Consider the following 16,615-nt stretch of genomic DNA (forward strand, 5'->3'; position numbering starts at 1 on the left):
AGAAGTCTTAAATCAGTGTTCACAGGCCACTGTCTCTATAAAGGCTCCCGGAAGAATCTTCCCTTGCTTCCCTCAGTTTCTGGCGGCTCCTGGCAGCCCTTGGCTTGTGGCAGTGTAACTCTAATACCTGGCTCCAACTTCATCTGTGTCTTCCCTCTGTGTCTTCAAGTGTCTCTCATTTTCTCTTATAAAACGCCCATCATTGGATTTAGAAAGCAATTTATTGAGAAAATTTTGAGAGCTGTTTTATTATGTTGCTGCCTTACAGGATGACTTAATCATCCTATACTCTTCTGGTTGTTATGTTAATAAAGTTCCAACAGAGGAACAATATTGTACAGATCAAAAAAGAAACCCTGGACTACAAAACCGTGGTATTTTAGTCAAACTTTTCTTCCAGGGATTTCCATTGTGATAGTAACTTCCTGATCTCTGCCCAGCTGGGTGAGCTCAGTTGCTTCTCCTCCCTGCAACACATTAGTGCAGGTAGAATCCCCACTTTATCATATAATGAGAGGCAGTGTGATGGCGTGAGAAGAGAGATACTGAACATCACATTTTGCAGACCTGGTTTTAGACTGTGGATCTGGAACTTTTTTGTTTTGTTGACCTTTGTTCAGTTACTTAGTACCTGTGAACCTCAATTTTCTCAGAAAATAGAAATAATACCTTCTATGTTGACAGTTGCTGGAAAAATTCAATTGAGTAACATAAGTGCTAGGGAATGAGGACTTAAGGGTAGAAACTGCATGGGGAAGTGGTAGAGAAAAATGGATGCATTTTCTCAGAAACCTATTCCCAGCCCATGCCTCTCTATGATCATGATAAAGAATGGCATTGTTATTTGTTTACCAGAGTCAGCATAAGGACACAGTATTTACAAGAAGACTAAACAAACCATACAAGAGTAAAAATTTGATGCGGAGAAAAAGGAACCCTTCTGCACTGCTGGTGGGAATGCAGACTGGTGCAGCCACTGTGGAGAACAGTATGGAGCTACCTCAGAAGACTAAAAATGGAACTCCCATTTGACCCAGTGATCCCACTACTAGGAATATATCCCAAGAAACCAGAAACGCCAATCAGAAAGGATATATGCACCCCTATGATCATAGCAGCACAATTCACCATAGCTAAGATTTGGAAACAGCCTAAGTGCCCATCAGCAGATGAGTGGATTAAAAGCGATCAGGCTATCAATCCCCAGAAGGGAAGTAGGGGAGGGCGGGGGTAAGGGGAAGAGATCAACCGAAGGACTTGTATACATGTATATAAGCCAAACCAATGGACATGGACAACAGGGGGATGGGAGCATGAGTGTGTGTGCGGGGGGAGGTTGAGGGTTAATGGGGGGGAGGATAAGGACACATTTGTAATACCTTAACTAATAATAAAAAAAATGGGGAAAAAAGAGTAAAAATTTGAGCCAGAGGGCAATGAAAAGATAAAAGGAAAATATTTTATATGTGTGTATTAACTTCTTATGCATTCATTCATTTATTGACAGTCACTTTACTGAGCATCTTCTATGAGAATAAGTACTCATAAATAAAACTGATGGGCTCCATATGAGCTGACCAGCTAGTGGAGGAGGAAGAAAAGAGACAAATAAACAAACAAGTATTAACTATAAATTGTGTTCAGTTAGTGACAGAGAAGATGGAGGTGGAAAGCCCATTTAGACAGACATGGTCAGAGAAGACCTCTTTCGGGTAACAGCATTTAGACTAATACAGGAATGAGAAGAACTCAGCCATGTAAACAGAGGTATAAAGGGCATTCCAGGCAGAGGAACAGAATGCACAAAGATTGTTTTGGTAAAAGGTAGTGAGATTCATAAAGGGAATTTAAAGATAGCCCATTTAGGGAGGTCAGAGTGTTGGGAGAAGAGGCTGGGAGATGGATGGGTGTCAAATGTGCAGAGTTTTGTCGCCTTGTAACATGGTTTGCACATGCAAAATCTCTCTGAAGGGTGGGAAGAAGGAGGGGGTAAAATGGCCAGATTTTTCATTGAGATTCTTTTGAAAAGAGAAGGCTGGATTAGCCCAGGATGAATGAGATGGATTAGGAAGCTAGTGCAAAAGTTCAGGCCAGAAATGATGGTAGTTTGCATTAGGGGTTGGTGGCTGATGTGGAAAAAGAGTATAGATTCAGGGGCTGTAAAGGAGTCATGAGGTAAGACATTGTACTGGCTTAGACATGGGGGAAAGGTAAGGGAGAAGGAGGTCTCAAAGACAGTGCCCAAGTTTCCACTTGGAGAAACCGAATTCTCTGAAAAGGAGAGCCATTTAAAATAACCAGGCTTAAATGTGATTTGGGATATAATGAACTGTGGAGGATCTATGGGGAGGGGGTCAAAGAGGAAGGAGAAACTAAGCAATTGAAAATACAGGTTTGGAATTCAAAGAGAAATCTGAGCTGGATATAAAAATCTGAGTGATTTACACACATGTAATCATGGAAAGCCATAGTTGTGAATGAAATCTCTTAGGAAGAAAGCATAAAGTCAAAAGGGGAGGCAGCCTAGGACCGAGCCTTGAGTGGCCAGGGAGAGGAGAAAGGGCCTTCAGAGAAGATACAGGGCTGGTGAGAGAGGAAGAAGGGTAATGAGAACAGTGCAGTTCCACTGAATTCAATATAGGACTGTTTGGGCAAAAGAGAGAGTGGTCAACAATGGCAAATACTGCTCAGAAACCCAGTATAATAAGGGCAGAGTGGTGTCCTTTGGAGTTGGCAGCAAGAGATCACAGGAGTAATAGCTCAAGGGAGAAAAGACAAGGATCATGACCATGGATGGTGTGGCAAAAAGCCAGCCTGGAGTGGGTGGAGGAATGGAAGAGTGCTTAGAAAATGGTATGTTCTGTGTGTGTGTGTGTGTGTGTGTGTGTGTGTGTGTGTGTGTGTGTTTTCATTTCATTGCTTAGAAGATACTAGGGAATATGTGTGTGCTGTTAGGAATGGTTCAGTAGTGAGGAGATAATGATGATGCAGGGGAGTTAGCGGTCAAAGGATTTAATTTATTGAGATACTGGGAGAGGGAGAGAATACAAAACACACCTCAGGGTGTTTTAGGTTTTGCCTTAAATTGAAGGAGGGACTTTATGGAGGATAGGCTGTTATGAATAAAGTGGTATAAACATTCTTGTACAACTCTTTTTGCAAATATACGTGTTCATGTCTCTAGTGTAAATTCCAAAATGGAATGACTAGGTCATATGTGGATTTATATTTAACTTTATAAGAAACTGCCAAAGAGTTCTCCAAAGTGGTTGCGCATTCACCCTCCCTCCAGCTGTGTATGAGAGTCTACATGCTTCTTATTCTTTTCTTTTTCTTTTCAGTTTTCTTCTTTCATTTTAAAAATTTCCTTTTCCATTACAACTTGTGGTCTTTTCATAGTGCCATGTCTTCTTGTACTCCAAGGATGATGGTAATGTTCTGAAATTTTCTTCTGGATCCTGAAGTAAATCATTTGCAGAAATATGCTCATCCTTTTATTCTTTTTGATACCATTTTCTCTTGCTTTGCAATATGTTCATGAAGCTTCTGGTGGGTTTCCTCTTAATATGGAGCAAGTCAGGACCTACCTACACTTGATACAGATACAGTGAATGACCTGCTTTTGAAACTGATCTCTGTCAATGATATCAGTTTAAATAATCTTCTAAAGTTTACAAATGAAGTGCAAATTCATACACAAAGGTCATGTTTAGGAAGTAGTGGAGCATAGGGTGGCTACCACAGCAGAGATGATGTGAAATGCATTCTCCAACTTAATAAGAAAATACATCATACTTAAGCAAACATTTGGTCAATATACCAACATTGCTCTTTCACTTGTAAGCCAATCTTTATTGACTAGTATGTGTCAGATTTTTTTCATTTAAGCCTCAAAATAAGCTTATAAGATAGATATCATTATGATTGTTATTATTACAGAAATTAGAAATTGAAGCCTTAGAACATTAATTTGTTCAATGTTTTACAGCTAATAAGTGACAGTGAGAGCTTTACCTAATTGTTTTAAGCTATTGCTACACAATCAAAAGCCAAGAACTAGAAGTTAGGTGATGAATTTAACTCATAGAGACCAAACTCCCAGGAAATTTGAAAGCAAATACCTATCTTATTTTGCATGTCCGCTAAATTTTTAATTAATTGACTATACTATGTAACAGAAACTCTTGGACATTTTTTCCTTATCTATTAAAGCTTTTCTGTTAAGGAAAACAGCCAGTTTCCTGCCTTGGCATCTGTGACTATATCCAGGTATTACACAATCTCAGTGATTCAAGGCTTAAATTAGAATTTTTTTTTAAAAAAATTCTTTTTAATTTATATAAAATTAAGGAAAACTTCTACATTAGCATACCTACTTAAAAATAGTAATAAATCTCTTTGTGTTATTGTGTGTCTTACCAAGGAATTGCTTGGTATAAAGTTAACTGAGACTTGAGCTTTTCCAGACTAACATTGTCACCAAGCAAACATGCTCTTGAATATCAGGAGGACAAGTGCATCAAGAATGGAAAATAAGTCCTTGTGCCCTACACCCACTTAAAAAGAAATTTATGTCCTAGCTGGTTTGGCTCAGCAGATAGAGCGAGCGTTGACCTGTGATCTGAAGGGTCCCGGGTTCAATTCCAATCAAGGGCACATGCCCTGTTGCAGGCTCAATGCCAGTAGGGGGTGTGCAGGAGGCAGCCAATCAATGATTCTCTATCATCATTGATGTTTCTATCTCTCCCCCTTTCTTCCTCTCTGAAATCAATAAAAAAATATTTTAAAAAAATTTAGTTCATTCACACACAATAGTAAAAGGTTCACAGTTGATACGCCTAGACATTTGGGTCTGACGCATCCTTTCAGAGTTAGTAACACTACACAAATTCAGGGAAAAAATCATTTAAAAAGAGGCATCCTTAATTTATCAGCCATTGAGAACATCCTTCAGCCCAGCAAGCATCAGACTGCCCGTGGGAATGGAATCTCATTTTGTTAAACACTGCTTACAAGGAAAGCAAGTTCTGTAACTCAGAGTGCTCGACGCTGGCATAAATTGAGTCTGTGCTTGCTATGGCAAGGCCAAATAATTTTCTTTTGAGACAGTATTTGCGATGGCACATTTATTGAAAACTAAAAACATACAAATCCAAACTATTAAAGCCTTGCCAGAAGGACAAAACAAAAGAAAAAAATCAAGGACTTCTTTAAATGAATCTCTAAAACACTAGAGAAGGACCTATCCTTTAGAGCAAGCATGCCAAACTCAAAGGCTAATAGGGGCCAAATAAATGAGGCATGCGGGCCATAGGCCACGAGTTTGACATGCTTGCTTGAGAGCCTCTGATAATAAATGCAGAGAATAGCTTTCAGAAGCTTAGTGATATCCAAACGTCTTCCTTTGCATATATCTTCTTACTGCTTCCAATCTCACTATTTTATTAGCTCAAGATATTGTTACCAGAAAAATAAAACTAATTTTTTAACATGGAAATGCAACCTGAAAATTAGTCCCATTGGAACGTTATGCACTTAAGCAACCAGGTAGCCATGGCCCCAAATGGTGCACTACTAACCTGTGCCCAGCCCTATTTTCACTTCATGTTTCAGCACTTCTAGCACATTGAGTAAGCCGCTGCTGAGCCTGCAGAGAGAGGAGACTGTCAGAACCAGGACACCGATGTGGGCCCAACAAGAGAAGCACCCTAACAGTAGTGATGGAGATGTCACTGACACTTGTATTCTCCGTCACATCGGCGCTAATGCTGACACACACACATGCGTCAGATCAGAACATCTGAGTCCTGGAGTAAAAACAGACCACAAAGGAGCTGAACTCCTGGCACAGAGGTTAATCTCAGGAGGGTACAAAGAAGCAAGAGCAAAAACAGGAAGCGGGAGGTTGTTTGCAAGGAAAAGTAAATGAAGAAATTAAATCTGGCAATTAGTCCAAAAGTCTTACCGGTCTTTAATATTTTTTTTAACCAACCCATCCTCCTATGTTAGGAAGTAGAAATGATAAAGCTTTGTCTTTCCTCTCGGTCTCAGATAATTTGTGACCCTGAATAAGTAGTGACTTTTAAGATCAAAGAAAGGGAGTATAACTGGAAAAGGGCATGCAGGGGGGTGAGTCCAGGCCTGCCAGTTCAAATGAGGCCACTGAGGAAGCAGAAACTAGGAGAGGTGGTTCCTGTGCTGAAGTCTGGACCTCGTGGCCCTGAGCTTACTAGATATGCGCCTTTCTGAAAAAAAACGAAGGAAAACTAAAGCGATCCTTAGAAGTCTGAGAAGATGCAAAGGTCAAAGTGGTCTGCTCAAAGACACACATGATTATAATTCTCAAAGCCCCAATGTACACGCCATAAAACTCTCAAAGTTGTTGGAGAAAGAATAACAGTGGCCATGTAAACTGAAATGTATCCATAAAGAACTTTAAACCTTCATTTGGATCACGTTTTAGTTTAGATGTTGTGTAATTAATGGAAAGGGTGTTAAACCTTTCCCCTATCTGGCTACTAGATCAGATTATGATCACTAATTATGATCACTAAGCTGTATATGGGCAGAATTCCCTGTCATGCGTTACCACTCAATGTCTCAAAACTGGAAGCCTCTAGAACCTCTCAGAACACTCTAGAAATAAGTCGCTGTGTATCTTGTGCCTTCCCATGCTGCCACTGACATAGGTTTTTCGTTTACAAGGTCCCTAGACTTCTAACTGCTGACACCTCCAACTCTTTGCTGAGGGCTCTCTTCAGCCAGTAGAGCCTGCTCCGCCCCGGTTTGGGGAAGGTCAGAAGCTCCAGGGAATCAATGCCTCTTCATCCCACCCAGCAATCACCCAATAATGACTGGTGGGTGTTTGGGTATAACCAGGTCCCCCACCCCTTGTGCAGAATGACTTGGAGGTCTGCTTTGGACACTGACTTCCTGGGATTTCCAGAAGGATTAGACTCCAGGAGCCCATGCTGGTAACTCGGTTAATGATGCACTTTCCTGACCTCCTTCCCTTCTCTGTCTTACCCCCCTAAAGGTGTTTCCTGAGATCACCTCCCCAATAAGTTACTTGTACATGAATCCTCGTCTCATGGTCTACTTCTGCAAGAATTCAAATCAAGAGAACACAAAGTAACCCTCGAAAAGCTAAATAAATGTGTTGAATGAATATATGAGTGATCCACCCCAGCCTTCCTCTAAGAGGAAGCAGCTCTGTTCTGGGTGACTAATACCAGGAAAGAGAGCGCCTGCCTGTATTTAATCCTGGTACATGAATTCTTAACCTAGAATCCATGGGTCAGCATCCTGGGATCTATGAATTCCCTGAAATCAGGTGCAGCATGTTTATATCTCTGGACTTTTTTCCCTGAATATACAGTCCATAACTTTCATCCGATTAACCTGTGAATATATAACCTTCCAAAATGTTAAAAACCAGTTATAAATAAAGCTTTTGTATTCTGGTGAACTATAAAGGGCAAGGACGCTCTCACATGAACTGGCATCCTATCTGATCCAGCAGGTGACATACACCGTATGTAGGGTGTGGATTTCCAGGAGCACTGCGTCATTTCTACTAGTGTGTGTTTCTGGTAGTTTGCACAACACAAAGCAATGGGAAGTGAGCACCTCTCCCTGGAACACCTGCTGGAGTATGTGCCCTTTCGGGCCCTGCTGGAAGTTCTGAATACTGTTGGTTCTGAACTCTTTCTGTTGCATTTCCACTTTCCTCTTTTGCACAAACTCAGAAATTTTAAGAGATGTGGTGCTCTTCAAATACATACTCTGCAAAAAATGCCCTGTTAAGTGCTTTCTTTCTCTTCAGACGCAAAGGTACGCGCCCGTCTATCTAGCTCCCGCCCCAATCAAACATAACTAGAGAAGGGAGATACTGAAGGGATGACTCAGAAAACAAAGGCTGCTGTTTTGCAACCCAAATGTTCGTAATTTATCAACCAATCATTGCCTACTTACGATAAGTTAGAATTGGGACAATGTGCGATCGATGCTCCTCGTTCCCTGAAAACATCCAGTTCTTCTGCGGAAAGGTAGCAGCCATGTGCCATCACTGTCTGGAGAGAAGAGTGTCCTGTGTGGAGTTTACCGCTTAAAAATGCTTCAGCTAGTCCTCACTCACAACAAGACAGTATAGGCACAGAGAGAAGCTGTGACATCTGGACCTGCTCGCGTGTGCATGAAGATGTCTGTAAGCATCTTCACAAGAACATTTATGATTACCTGTCTGTATAAAATCACTCAGTACATGTCAAGACAATAGATTACAAAGGTTTCAGCACATGTGTAGATCTTATCATCATATTCTTTCTTTTCTTTTCTTTTTTAAATCAATAAAATAAGGAGGATTGATCCAGGTCATCTACAACATAGAACACCCATCCAGTTTGAAGATATTGTGATTCCTTCATCTCCACTTTAGAAAATAACCAAGTTACTTTCTTTTCTAAATCTAGTAGGTGTCTGGTGCGGCTGTGTTTGTTCCTATTCTAATCAGTGCTTTCTAGAAGTGAGCTTTCCTTTCTCAGCACACGGTAGCTAGGGGAGTGATCCAGGAAGGAGTTGTTCTTTAATTCTGCCCCAAGTTAGATATAGGAATAATGGACTTGACACATAACCGAACACACTTTCGTTATTTCATCACCTATTTTACATTTTCCTAAAAATTAAGAAATGTAATATCTTATACGCATGAATTCAGAAGGTAAAATTGATCCAAGAAAGCAGGCACTGCACACATAAGAGACTTCTCTTCATTTTCAGGCTTGGTAATATTGGTGGGTTTTCCTGAATAAGGCTTTACTCTTTCAAAATTCCTTTGTCCTCAGTACAAAACCTGTATCTGATTAGCTTTCTTCTTTAGGAGGCATGGTTGGGTGGCCACATAATTATTATTAAAATATAATTTTCATAACCTCTGTGCAAAGCAAAGAAACATGCAAATTGAAGGTTAATGTATTAATCATATGGAAATATATGTTATGGAGGATGAAGATTAAGGTTCAGCATGTATAAGATTTATGCAGAATATTAGCCTTTCAAATTAGTCACAGCCACATCTCCATTCACCAAGTCCCTAAGAATTTAGTTGCTGCCATAGCTAAGGCCACGGCCAAGGGGTGTCTTGTTCTAATGAGGTCTCTGCTCACTCACATTAATTTTAATGAACTTAAAATGGTTTAATTATGAAAACAATGCACACTCATAAAAGCAATCTCAAGGTGTTTAAAAATACAAAGAAAGTCCTTCTGTTTCTCCCTCAGGAAGAATAACCTTTAACGTTCGATATGTGTCTTCCATGCAGTTTTTCTAGGTGAGCATGCACCCACACGTATACACACAGACATCCATCTTGTAAGCCTGTATGCCTCATTCTTTGTGAACGTTGGGTAAAATTATAATTATGTAAATTCTATCATTTAAACAAGTACCCATGAGAACCATTTTTTAATTTTCATATGTAATTAACATTCCTAATCATATTTCTTGCAGAATGGATCCTTAGATACGGTCTTCTAACTCAAAGAAATGTACAGCTACATTCTAATAAACACTGACAAAATGTCCTTGGACTAAATGGCATTCCCACCCTCAGTGAAGCCTTTAGACTTATTTACCAGGATGAGAGTTCAGGCCCATTTTTAACTACGTACACACACACACACACACACACACACACACACACACATGCACACTCTAAGCTTTAGTCTGGGAAATGCACATGTCATAGAAGTCTGAAGAGCACTACTGAGATCTCAGAATTCAGATATATATGCCCTCTTTGATACAGATTATGTCATGAGATGCAATTTACCTTATTTGTTAGAAGATTGTTTTTATCATACACATCTGTATAGTTTTTATAACTGGGGAATAACTGTTTCACAGCTTCAACTTCATCAAGATTTTCACTTATATGGCTCTACGAGAGAAAAAATAATATTTTCAATTTTTAAGGTAAAATGCCACTAGAAATTATACGTCCTACCCCAAAATGTATGGGTGGTTTCTACTTGTCTATGTGAGGGGCCACATAGAGAGACACTGAAGACTGCACATTCATTTAAAGCAGTCACATGACAAAGAAACTATGAATATGTAATTACACAAGCATATAATATTCTCACCCATGTAATGTTTCAATAAGGTCTTTTCAAATTCCAAACTATAGTAAGAACAAACAAAAATAAAAAGTGTTCCTTAAAGAAAGTTAACAGCCTAGCTCTTTGTGGCCACCTATTTCTTCTGCTGTTGTCCTTTAAGAAAAGAGGCCATCAACAGGACAGACGGCGTCTTTCACTCATAAGAAAACTGGATTTGAATAAAGAGAGCTGAATTTTAGGCCAAGTTCGGACCCTACTCATGGGTCTGAGGGTGAGTCGGTTCTTTTATTTAGGTCTCCATTTCCTCATCTCTCAAATAAAAGGGTTTGGCTGGATAAGCAATTTTCCAACTTCTTTTAGCTTTGGCCATGTTATTTTGATAAAAATTCATAGGAATCCAGGATGTAAAAGGCATAAACAAGTTGCCTCTCAGAATGAAGCAGGATTGGGACTCTGAGAATCTGTCTCCATTCTGTCCCCTTTTTTTGGCTTCCAGAATGAGTTCTTCTGCAGAAAACAATTTGAAAACAACTGGGCTAGACAATCCTGCAGTCACCTAGAAAGAGCCCGTGAAGACTCACACACAAGCAAAACAAGTGAGTCCCGGCTCCCACACCAACCTCTCTCCAGGCACCACAAAACTGGAGAGCAGATGAAGTGTTTCAGAGACAAACACGGAAGTGGAACCACACCCACCCCTGGCCTAACACAGAAGTCATTTCAGGCCAACTGGTGGTAGGTATATATTATGGGAAATAACTCATGAGCAAGCTACCACTTCCAAGAAAAGCAGTGCCATTTCCATGTCTCCATAGCCAAATAAATCAAAGAAAAAACCAGCAATATTCTATAAAACAGTCTCCCACCTATGGGATGAACTCTGTCCTTGGCCTTGAGGAAAGCCCAGAGCACTGAAGAAAAGCATGGGCACCAGAAGAAAGGACAACCAGATGATTTGTGTCATTTTGATAAATTTGAGTAAATACACCTACCTACAGACATACACCCCACGCAAGGATATACCTGCTTTTGCTGTGTGTTGATGGGGTTCAGTATCTACTGCACAAAATCTGTCATATTGGCATATTGAAAAATGCCACATTAAGGTAAAGGGGTTTGATAAGGGCAGAAGCAAGAAGGTCATTCTGGTGCCTCTCTCACCCTTCCTTCCCCGAAACAGGTCATAACACCCACATGTGAGAGGTGCCTGCCCTACACCCGGGGGAAAAGAGCACCTTTATCTCTAATGACAAAGGGAGCCAAGAAGAAGCTGAACAAGAAGAGCTTGCTAAGCTGCCTAAGGTCATATCCCTGAACCTCTCCTATTCCTCCACAACCGTGCATTCTTCATCAAGCCTGTAATGTTCAAAAATACTCAGGTCTAATAATTTCTCTGGGTTTTCATTTCCCATGAAGGCTCCTGTGTCATGTAAAACGTACATTAAATATATTTGCATGCTTTCCTCCTGTTAATCTATCTTCGCATTTAGTTTCCAAACCCAAACAGGAACTCCAAGAAGGTTGAGGAAAAACATTTCCCACCCCTACAACTGTGGAATTAAATAAAAAATTGAAATATCCCAGGCTGCACCTCAGCCCCCCTCTCCCCTCTACCCACCCCCCCCTTTCACACACACACACAAACAAACAGAAAGAGAATGGGGAACGATGATAATGGTGAATGAGACCCATTAAGATAAATCTTTAAAAACACACACACACACAAAAAAACAACCACCACCCTCCACCCTACAAATGATAAAGAATCAATGTGTTGCCTTTCTCCTGGCTTGCCCTTTGTTATCAGATAGCCAAGTCTTACCAGGGGAAATTTTAGTGCAGTATATAATGAAGCTTGGATGTTCCCAACTTCTAATTTTAACCCAGCTGGAAGCTTTAAAACGTGTTTTATTCCTAAGTTGCACCTGCTTAATGACAAAGTAATATATACTTTTTTTGTTCCTGGTTTTAAATTAAGAAACTTGGAACAAAGGGGCTTTAAAATGCATTTTGTAAGGTGGAAATGAGGCTCTTATTCCTTTTAAAATAATAGGTGGCTCCTTCAAAAATGAAGGGCTCGAATGCTGAGAAAGCATCAAATGAAAGAGAAGCAGAAAAGAAATGCAGTAGATGTATCCTACAGACAACAGGGAGCCAGTCTGCCTTAGATCTTGCTGGATTACTTGTGATAGCCTCATCTCCGCAAGCCTGATCAGAGATGATTGACAGGAAAAGGAACTTCCGGTTTTTTAGCTGAAAAGTTAAAGAATTGGCTTTGGGTGACGTCTGTAAGGACCTTCCCTGTCCCATAATGCTACACCTGTAGATCTCAGTAGAATTAGAGATTACTGCCAGAATGCAGGATAACGAGAAGCCTCGCAGGTCTGGCAGAAGCACAAGCAAGAGAAAAATACCCACCTGAATGTGCAGATCGCGGGTCTTCGCGATGTTTCCAAGATCGGCCAGCATCGTCTCAGAGCAGGAGAGGGCAAAGCGTGGTGTCACTATGGGCTTCACTCTAGAATACTGGAAATAGTGAAAACAAGTGGATAAGGAAAATGTTGATACCCTGGATGTGTAGCATACCCTGAATGCATATCTTACATCTGGGTCATTTATGTCTTGATATTTGGGGACAGTTCTTTCTAGGAGTGGGTGGAAGTGCTGGGTTTCATGGAAATGGCTCATGGCTGAGGACAAAGGAGAGTATATTCTGTGGCACCCAGTTCAATGGAAGAAGAGCTTGTCCCAAATGACAGCCACCCCTGGTCCACATCCACCGCAGGGCTCCGCCGAGGCTGCACTGGTGGCCTCCATCAAGAGAAATGAGAGGCACAGGGAGAACTTTTAAAGGAGAGATCTGGGAGACTAGCAGGGAGGCAGTGCTGGCCATGGCATCCCCAAGAACTGTTCCATAGTAGAACTGGCTCCGATGTCACCCGAAGTGAGGGTCTGAGCAGGAAAGAACTTATAGAGGGATGGAGAGAATAAGGACCCACAAGAGTCCACCTAAGTCCCCCAAGGTTAGATGGAAAGAAATTCCAAGGTTCACTGTGGTTCCCAATCAGACCTCAAAAGATGGGAAGGGAAGGGTCTGGCAATTTAAGAGATGGCACCAGGGAACCATGAGCCAGCCTGCTGGGGATGGAGGCAAAAAACAGCACTGCCTCCCTAGGCTCACCAACCCCAGGGCCTGCAAAAGGGAGTGCCTGGCTGAGTGCCCGCAGGCCATGTGACAAGCCACACATACATATGTGGGCCAAGGCAGCCTGTGGCAGGGGCATCTGGGCTGGACACCACCTATGTTTCAGATCAGATCTACAGGCCACAGCCAATATCAGCATAGCTAGCAAACATCGCGCTTCAATTTCCAGTTGCCACCAATCTGTCCACAGCCATGCAGCCCACCCCACCTTCCCACAGATCAGCCCAGTGAAATGAGACGGTCCCAAAGGGGAGGAAGAGAAAACCACCAAGAGAGCAAAAAATGCCTGACCTCACTGAGCTGAGTTGACAGGTCCTCTGTGAAAACAACTTGAGGTTCTAGGAAAGTACTTCTGCATGCATGGGGATAAGCCAAATATGGGGGAAAAAAGAGGAACAAATGTAATAATCTGAACAATAAAGATTTAAATTTAAAAAAAATAAAAAAAAATAAAAAAAGTGTTTTTCATCTTCACAAAAAAAAAAAAAGAGATGGCACCAGGGAACCATGAGCCAGCCTGCTGGGGATGGAGGCAAAAAACAGCACTGCCTCCCTAGGCTCACCAACCCCAGGGCCTGCAAAAGGGAGTGCCTGGCTGAGTGCCCGCAGGCCATGTGACAAGCCACACATACATATGTGGGCCAAGGCAGCCTGTGGCAGGGGCATCTGGGCTGGACACCACCTATGTTTCAGATCAGATCTACAGGCCACAGCCAATATCAGCATAGCTAGCAAACATCGCGCTTCAATTTCCAGTTGCCACCAATCTGTCCACAGCCATGCAGCCCACCCCACCTTCCCACATATCAGCCCAGTGAAATGAGACGGTCCCAAAGGGGAGGAAGAGAAAACCACCAAGAGAGCAAAAAATGCCTGACCTCACTGAGCTGAGTTGACAGGTCCTCTGTGAAAACAACTTGAGGTTCTAGGAAAGTACTTCTGCATGCATGGGGATAAGCCAAATGCACACAGATCATTCTCTGCCGGACAACTTAATAATGAATCCTACGACTGAGACCAAGGCAATCAAAATACAAGCTGAGAACAAGTTTACTTACGTTCCTTTGGAGCATTTCTGACACGAATCTGAAATAAGGCAACAAATGGGAAGTTAGAAAATGTAGGCATTTTCAAAAAAAATTTTAAAAAAGAGGTAAACACGAAATTTCCATGTCCCATTTTCCATGCAAACACTCTAGCACTGCACACGTTTCACCACACTAATTAACGATGAACAAGTAGTAATTACTCTGCTTTCTCGTTTGCAGAGATGGAGTGCAAAGTCACAGAGAAATGCAATTTTATCATCTAACGTCAACTGGGCTGTTCATGAGTATTCATTCCCATGACACTCAAGCCATTCTACCAGCTTTAGTTTGGGGTGGGGGACTATTGCAAAATGTGATGCTACAGGGATGTTAGAGTCCCTAAATCCTATGCATCTGGAAACATTTAGAAGCTATGGGGCTCTCTACTCCTAATTTCCCTAAAGTGGAAGCTTCTTGCTCACACTAAATCACCCTTAATTTCCACTGGGATTCTGGAGTAAGGTAGAAGACAAAGGTTATGAAATGGGTGGTGATGGGGGTGGCGGTCTTACCAATTGTATCTGCAGGGATGGTGGTATTTGCATGACCCATAAAATGATTAATTCTGCCCTGGCTGGGAATATTTATTAGCTAAGCTTCCTGTCTTCTGGAAGTCCTTTTTCCTTTGTTTCAGAATAAAATGTGAATTAAGGTTTACTATGACCACAAACACACATTCATAGAAAAGTTGAGCTGATGGCCAATGCTAAGGCGAAGGTGCACGCTTCCTTTTCTCTGGGGCAGGTAGCAGCTCCCGAGCCTCCCTTTTCAGAGGACACACTGTAGGTGAAGGAGGTCTGGGGAATCAAGAAAAGTTGGAGTTCTAAAATTTGCATGGGGATATGTTTGGTCTGGGGAAGATTTAAATCTAAAGAAATTTCTTCTATGTATAGCTCTTGGGTGTTGAGTGTCATACAACACAATTCCTTGTCAAATCCTCAAGGCACCTTGAAAAAGCCATTAAAGAAAAGTAGAAAAAGTACCTATAGGATCAGTAGAATATGCCAATGTAAGATAAAGAGTTCAAACCCGTGTTGCTCAAGAGTCAACTGTAACTTAAGGAGCAGGCTACACACACACTTAAAGCAAGTCCAACATACAGGAGAAGACCAGATCTATGGAGGAAGGGTGTAAATCATTTACTTCAAAAAAAGAACCCCTCATGTTACAAAGGGGCTTATCCTAGGACTCCTGTAACAAGTTCCTGCCCAGCTGGTGTGGCTCAGTGGTTGAGCATTGACCTATGAACCAGGAGGTCACAGTTCAATTCCTGGTCAGGGCACATGCCCAGGTTGCAGGCTCGGATTCTGCAGGAGGCAGCCAATCAATGATTCTCTCTCATCACTGCTGTTTCTATTTCTCCTTTCCTCTCGGCAATCAATAAAAATATATTTTAAAAAACACACACAAGTTCCCAGAAGCTTTAAAATATAATTTGGTATACAAAAATAGTATTGAATGTGATGTTTTTTTTAGGACCAGATCAATTTCATAAAGTTGGGCAAACCCACGCTGTAACATGTCCACATCCCGCCTGGTTCAGAGAGGTTTTCTCGCTCCATCTCCAACTCCATCAGTGCAGCAGAAGGACCGCTCACAAGACAAATATAGATGAACATACCTCTCCGTTTCCTTGATTGATTCCTCAGTGGTTTCCTTGTATTCTGGAACTGTGTCATTCATATCCATGCAGACTTTGCCCACAAAGGCCCGCTGCCCAAATTTATCTGTGAGGCACACAGAAAAAGGACCTAAAGTCATGTGTCTTTCCTACACAGTACCTTCTCTGAGCCTTTTAAAACATGTTTAAATTAAAATCATTATGAAAACATAGGTGAGAATATGAAAGACTATTCATTAAGAATAATAACAACAACAAAACCCCACTATGTTCTATAAGTAGCAAATATTCTTCCACCCATCATTTCAACCACCCCCTCCCCAACTCCCACTTCTAGGCTGGCCAGGTAATAATTGGGTGTTTTTACTTATTACTCAGTTTTTTTTCTTTGCTTACACAGTTTGTCTATATTTTTACTCAAGTCATAACTATGCTTGTTCCCATTTTATTGCCTGGAAAAAGAGAGGGCAGCCTCAGACCCTCGTGTAACACCAGCTAGGAAGTTGGCTCTATATTGGGCAATGTTAACTTTTTTTTACAATGTCTCCACCTGTCATAAGAATCTTACAGAAATCTTTCTGCC

At 41.3% G+C, this 16,615-nt stretch overlaps 1 protein-coding gene across 1 annotated transcript in view; it reads right to left on the reverse strand.

Annotated features, from left to right (window-relative positions):
• GDA (guanine deaminase) overlaps positions 1-16,615 on the reverse strand; it is a 70,997-nt gene that overhangs the window by 8,638 nt on the left and 45,744 nt on the right. The window contains exons 5-10 of the mRNA XM_006765278.2: positions 16,033-16,138; positions 14,382-14,409; positions 12,537-12,644; positions 9,830-9,937; positions 7,975-8,072; positions 5,580-5,647 (exon numbers count right to left, since the gene is read on the reverse strand). Coding sequence (XP_006765341.1) covers positions 5,580-5,647; positions 7,975-8,072; positions 9,830-9,937; positions 12,537-12,644; positions 14,382-14,409; positions 16,033-16,138 — 516 coding nt within the window. The remainder of the gene's footprint in view (positions 1-5,579; positions 5,648-7,974; positions 8,073-9,829; positions 9,938-12,536; positions 12,645-14,381; positions 14,410-16,032; positions 16,139-16,615) is intronic.

This window comes from Myotis davidii, unplaced genomic scaffold, assembly GCF_000327345.1.
Source record: "Myotis davidii unplaced genomic scaffold, ASM32734v1 scaffold616, whole genome shotgun sequence".
Lineage (NCBI taxonomy): Eukaryota > Metazoa > Chordata > Mammalia > Chiroptera > Vespertilionidae > Myotis > Myotis davidii.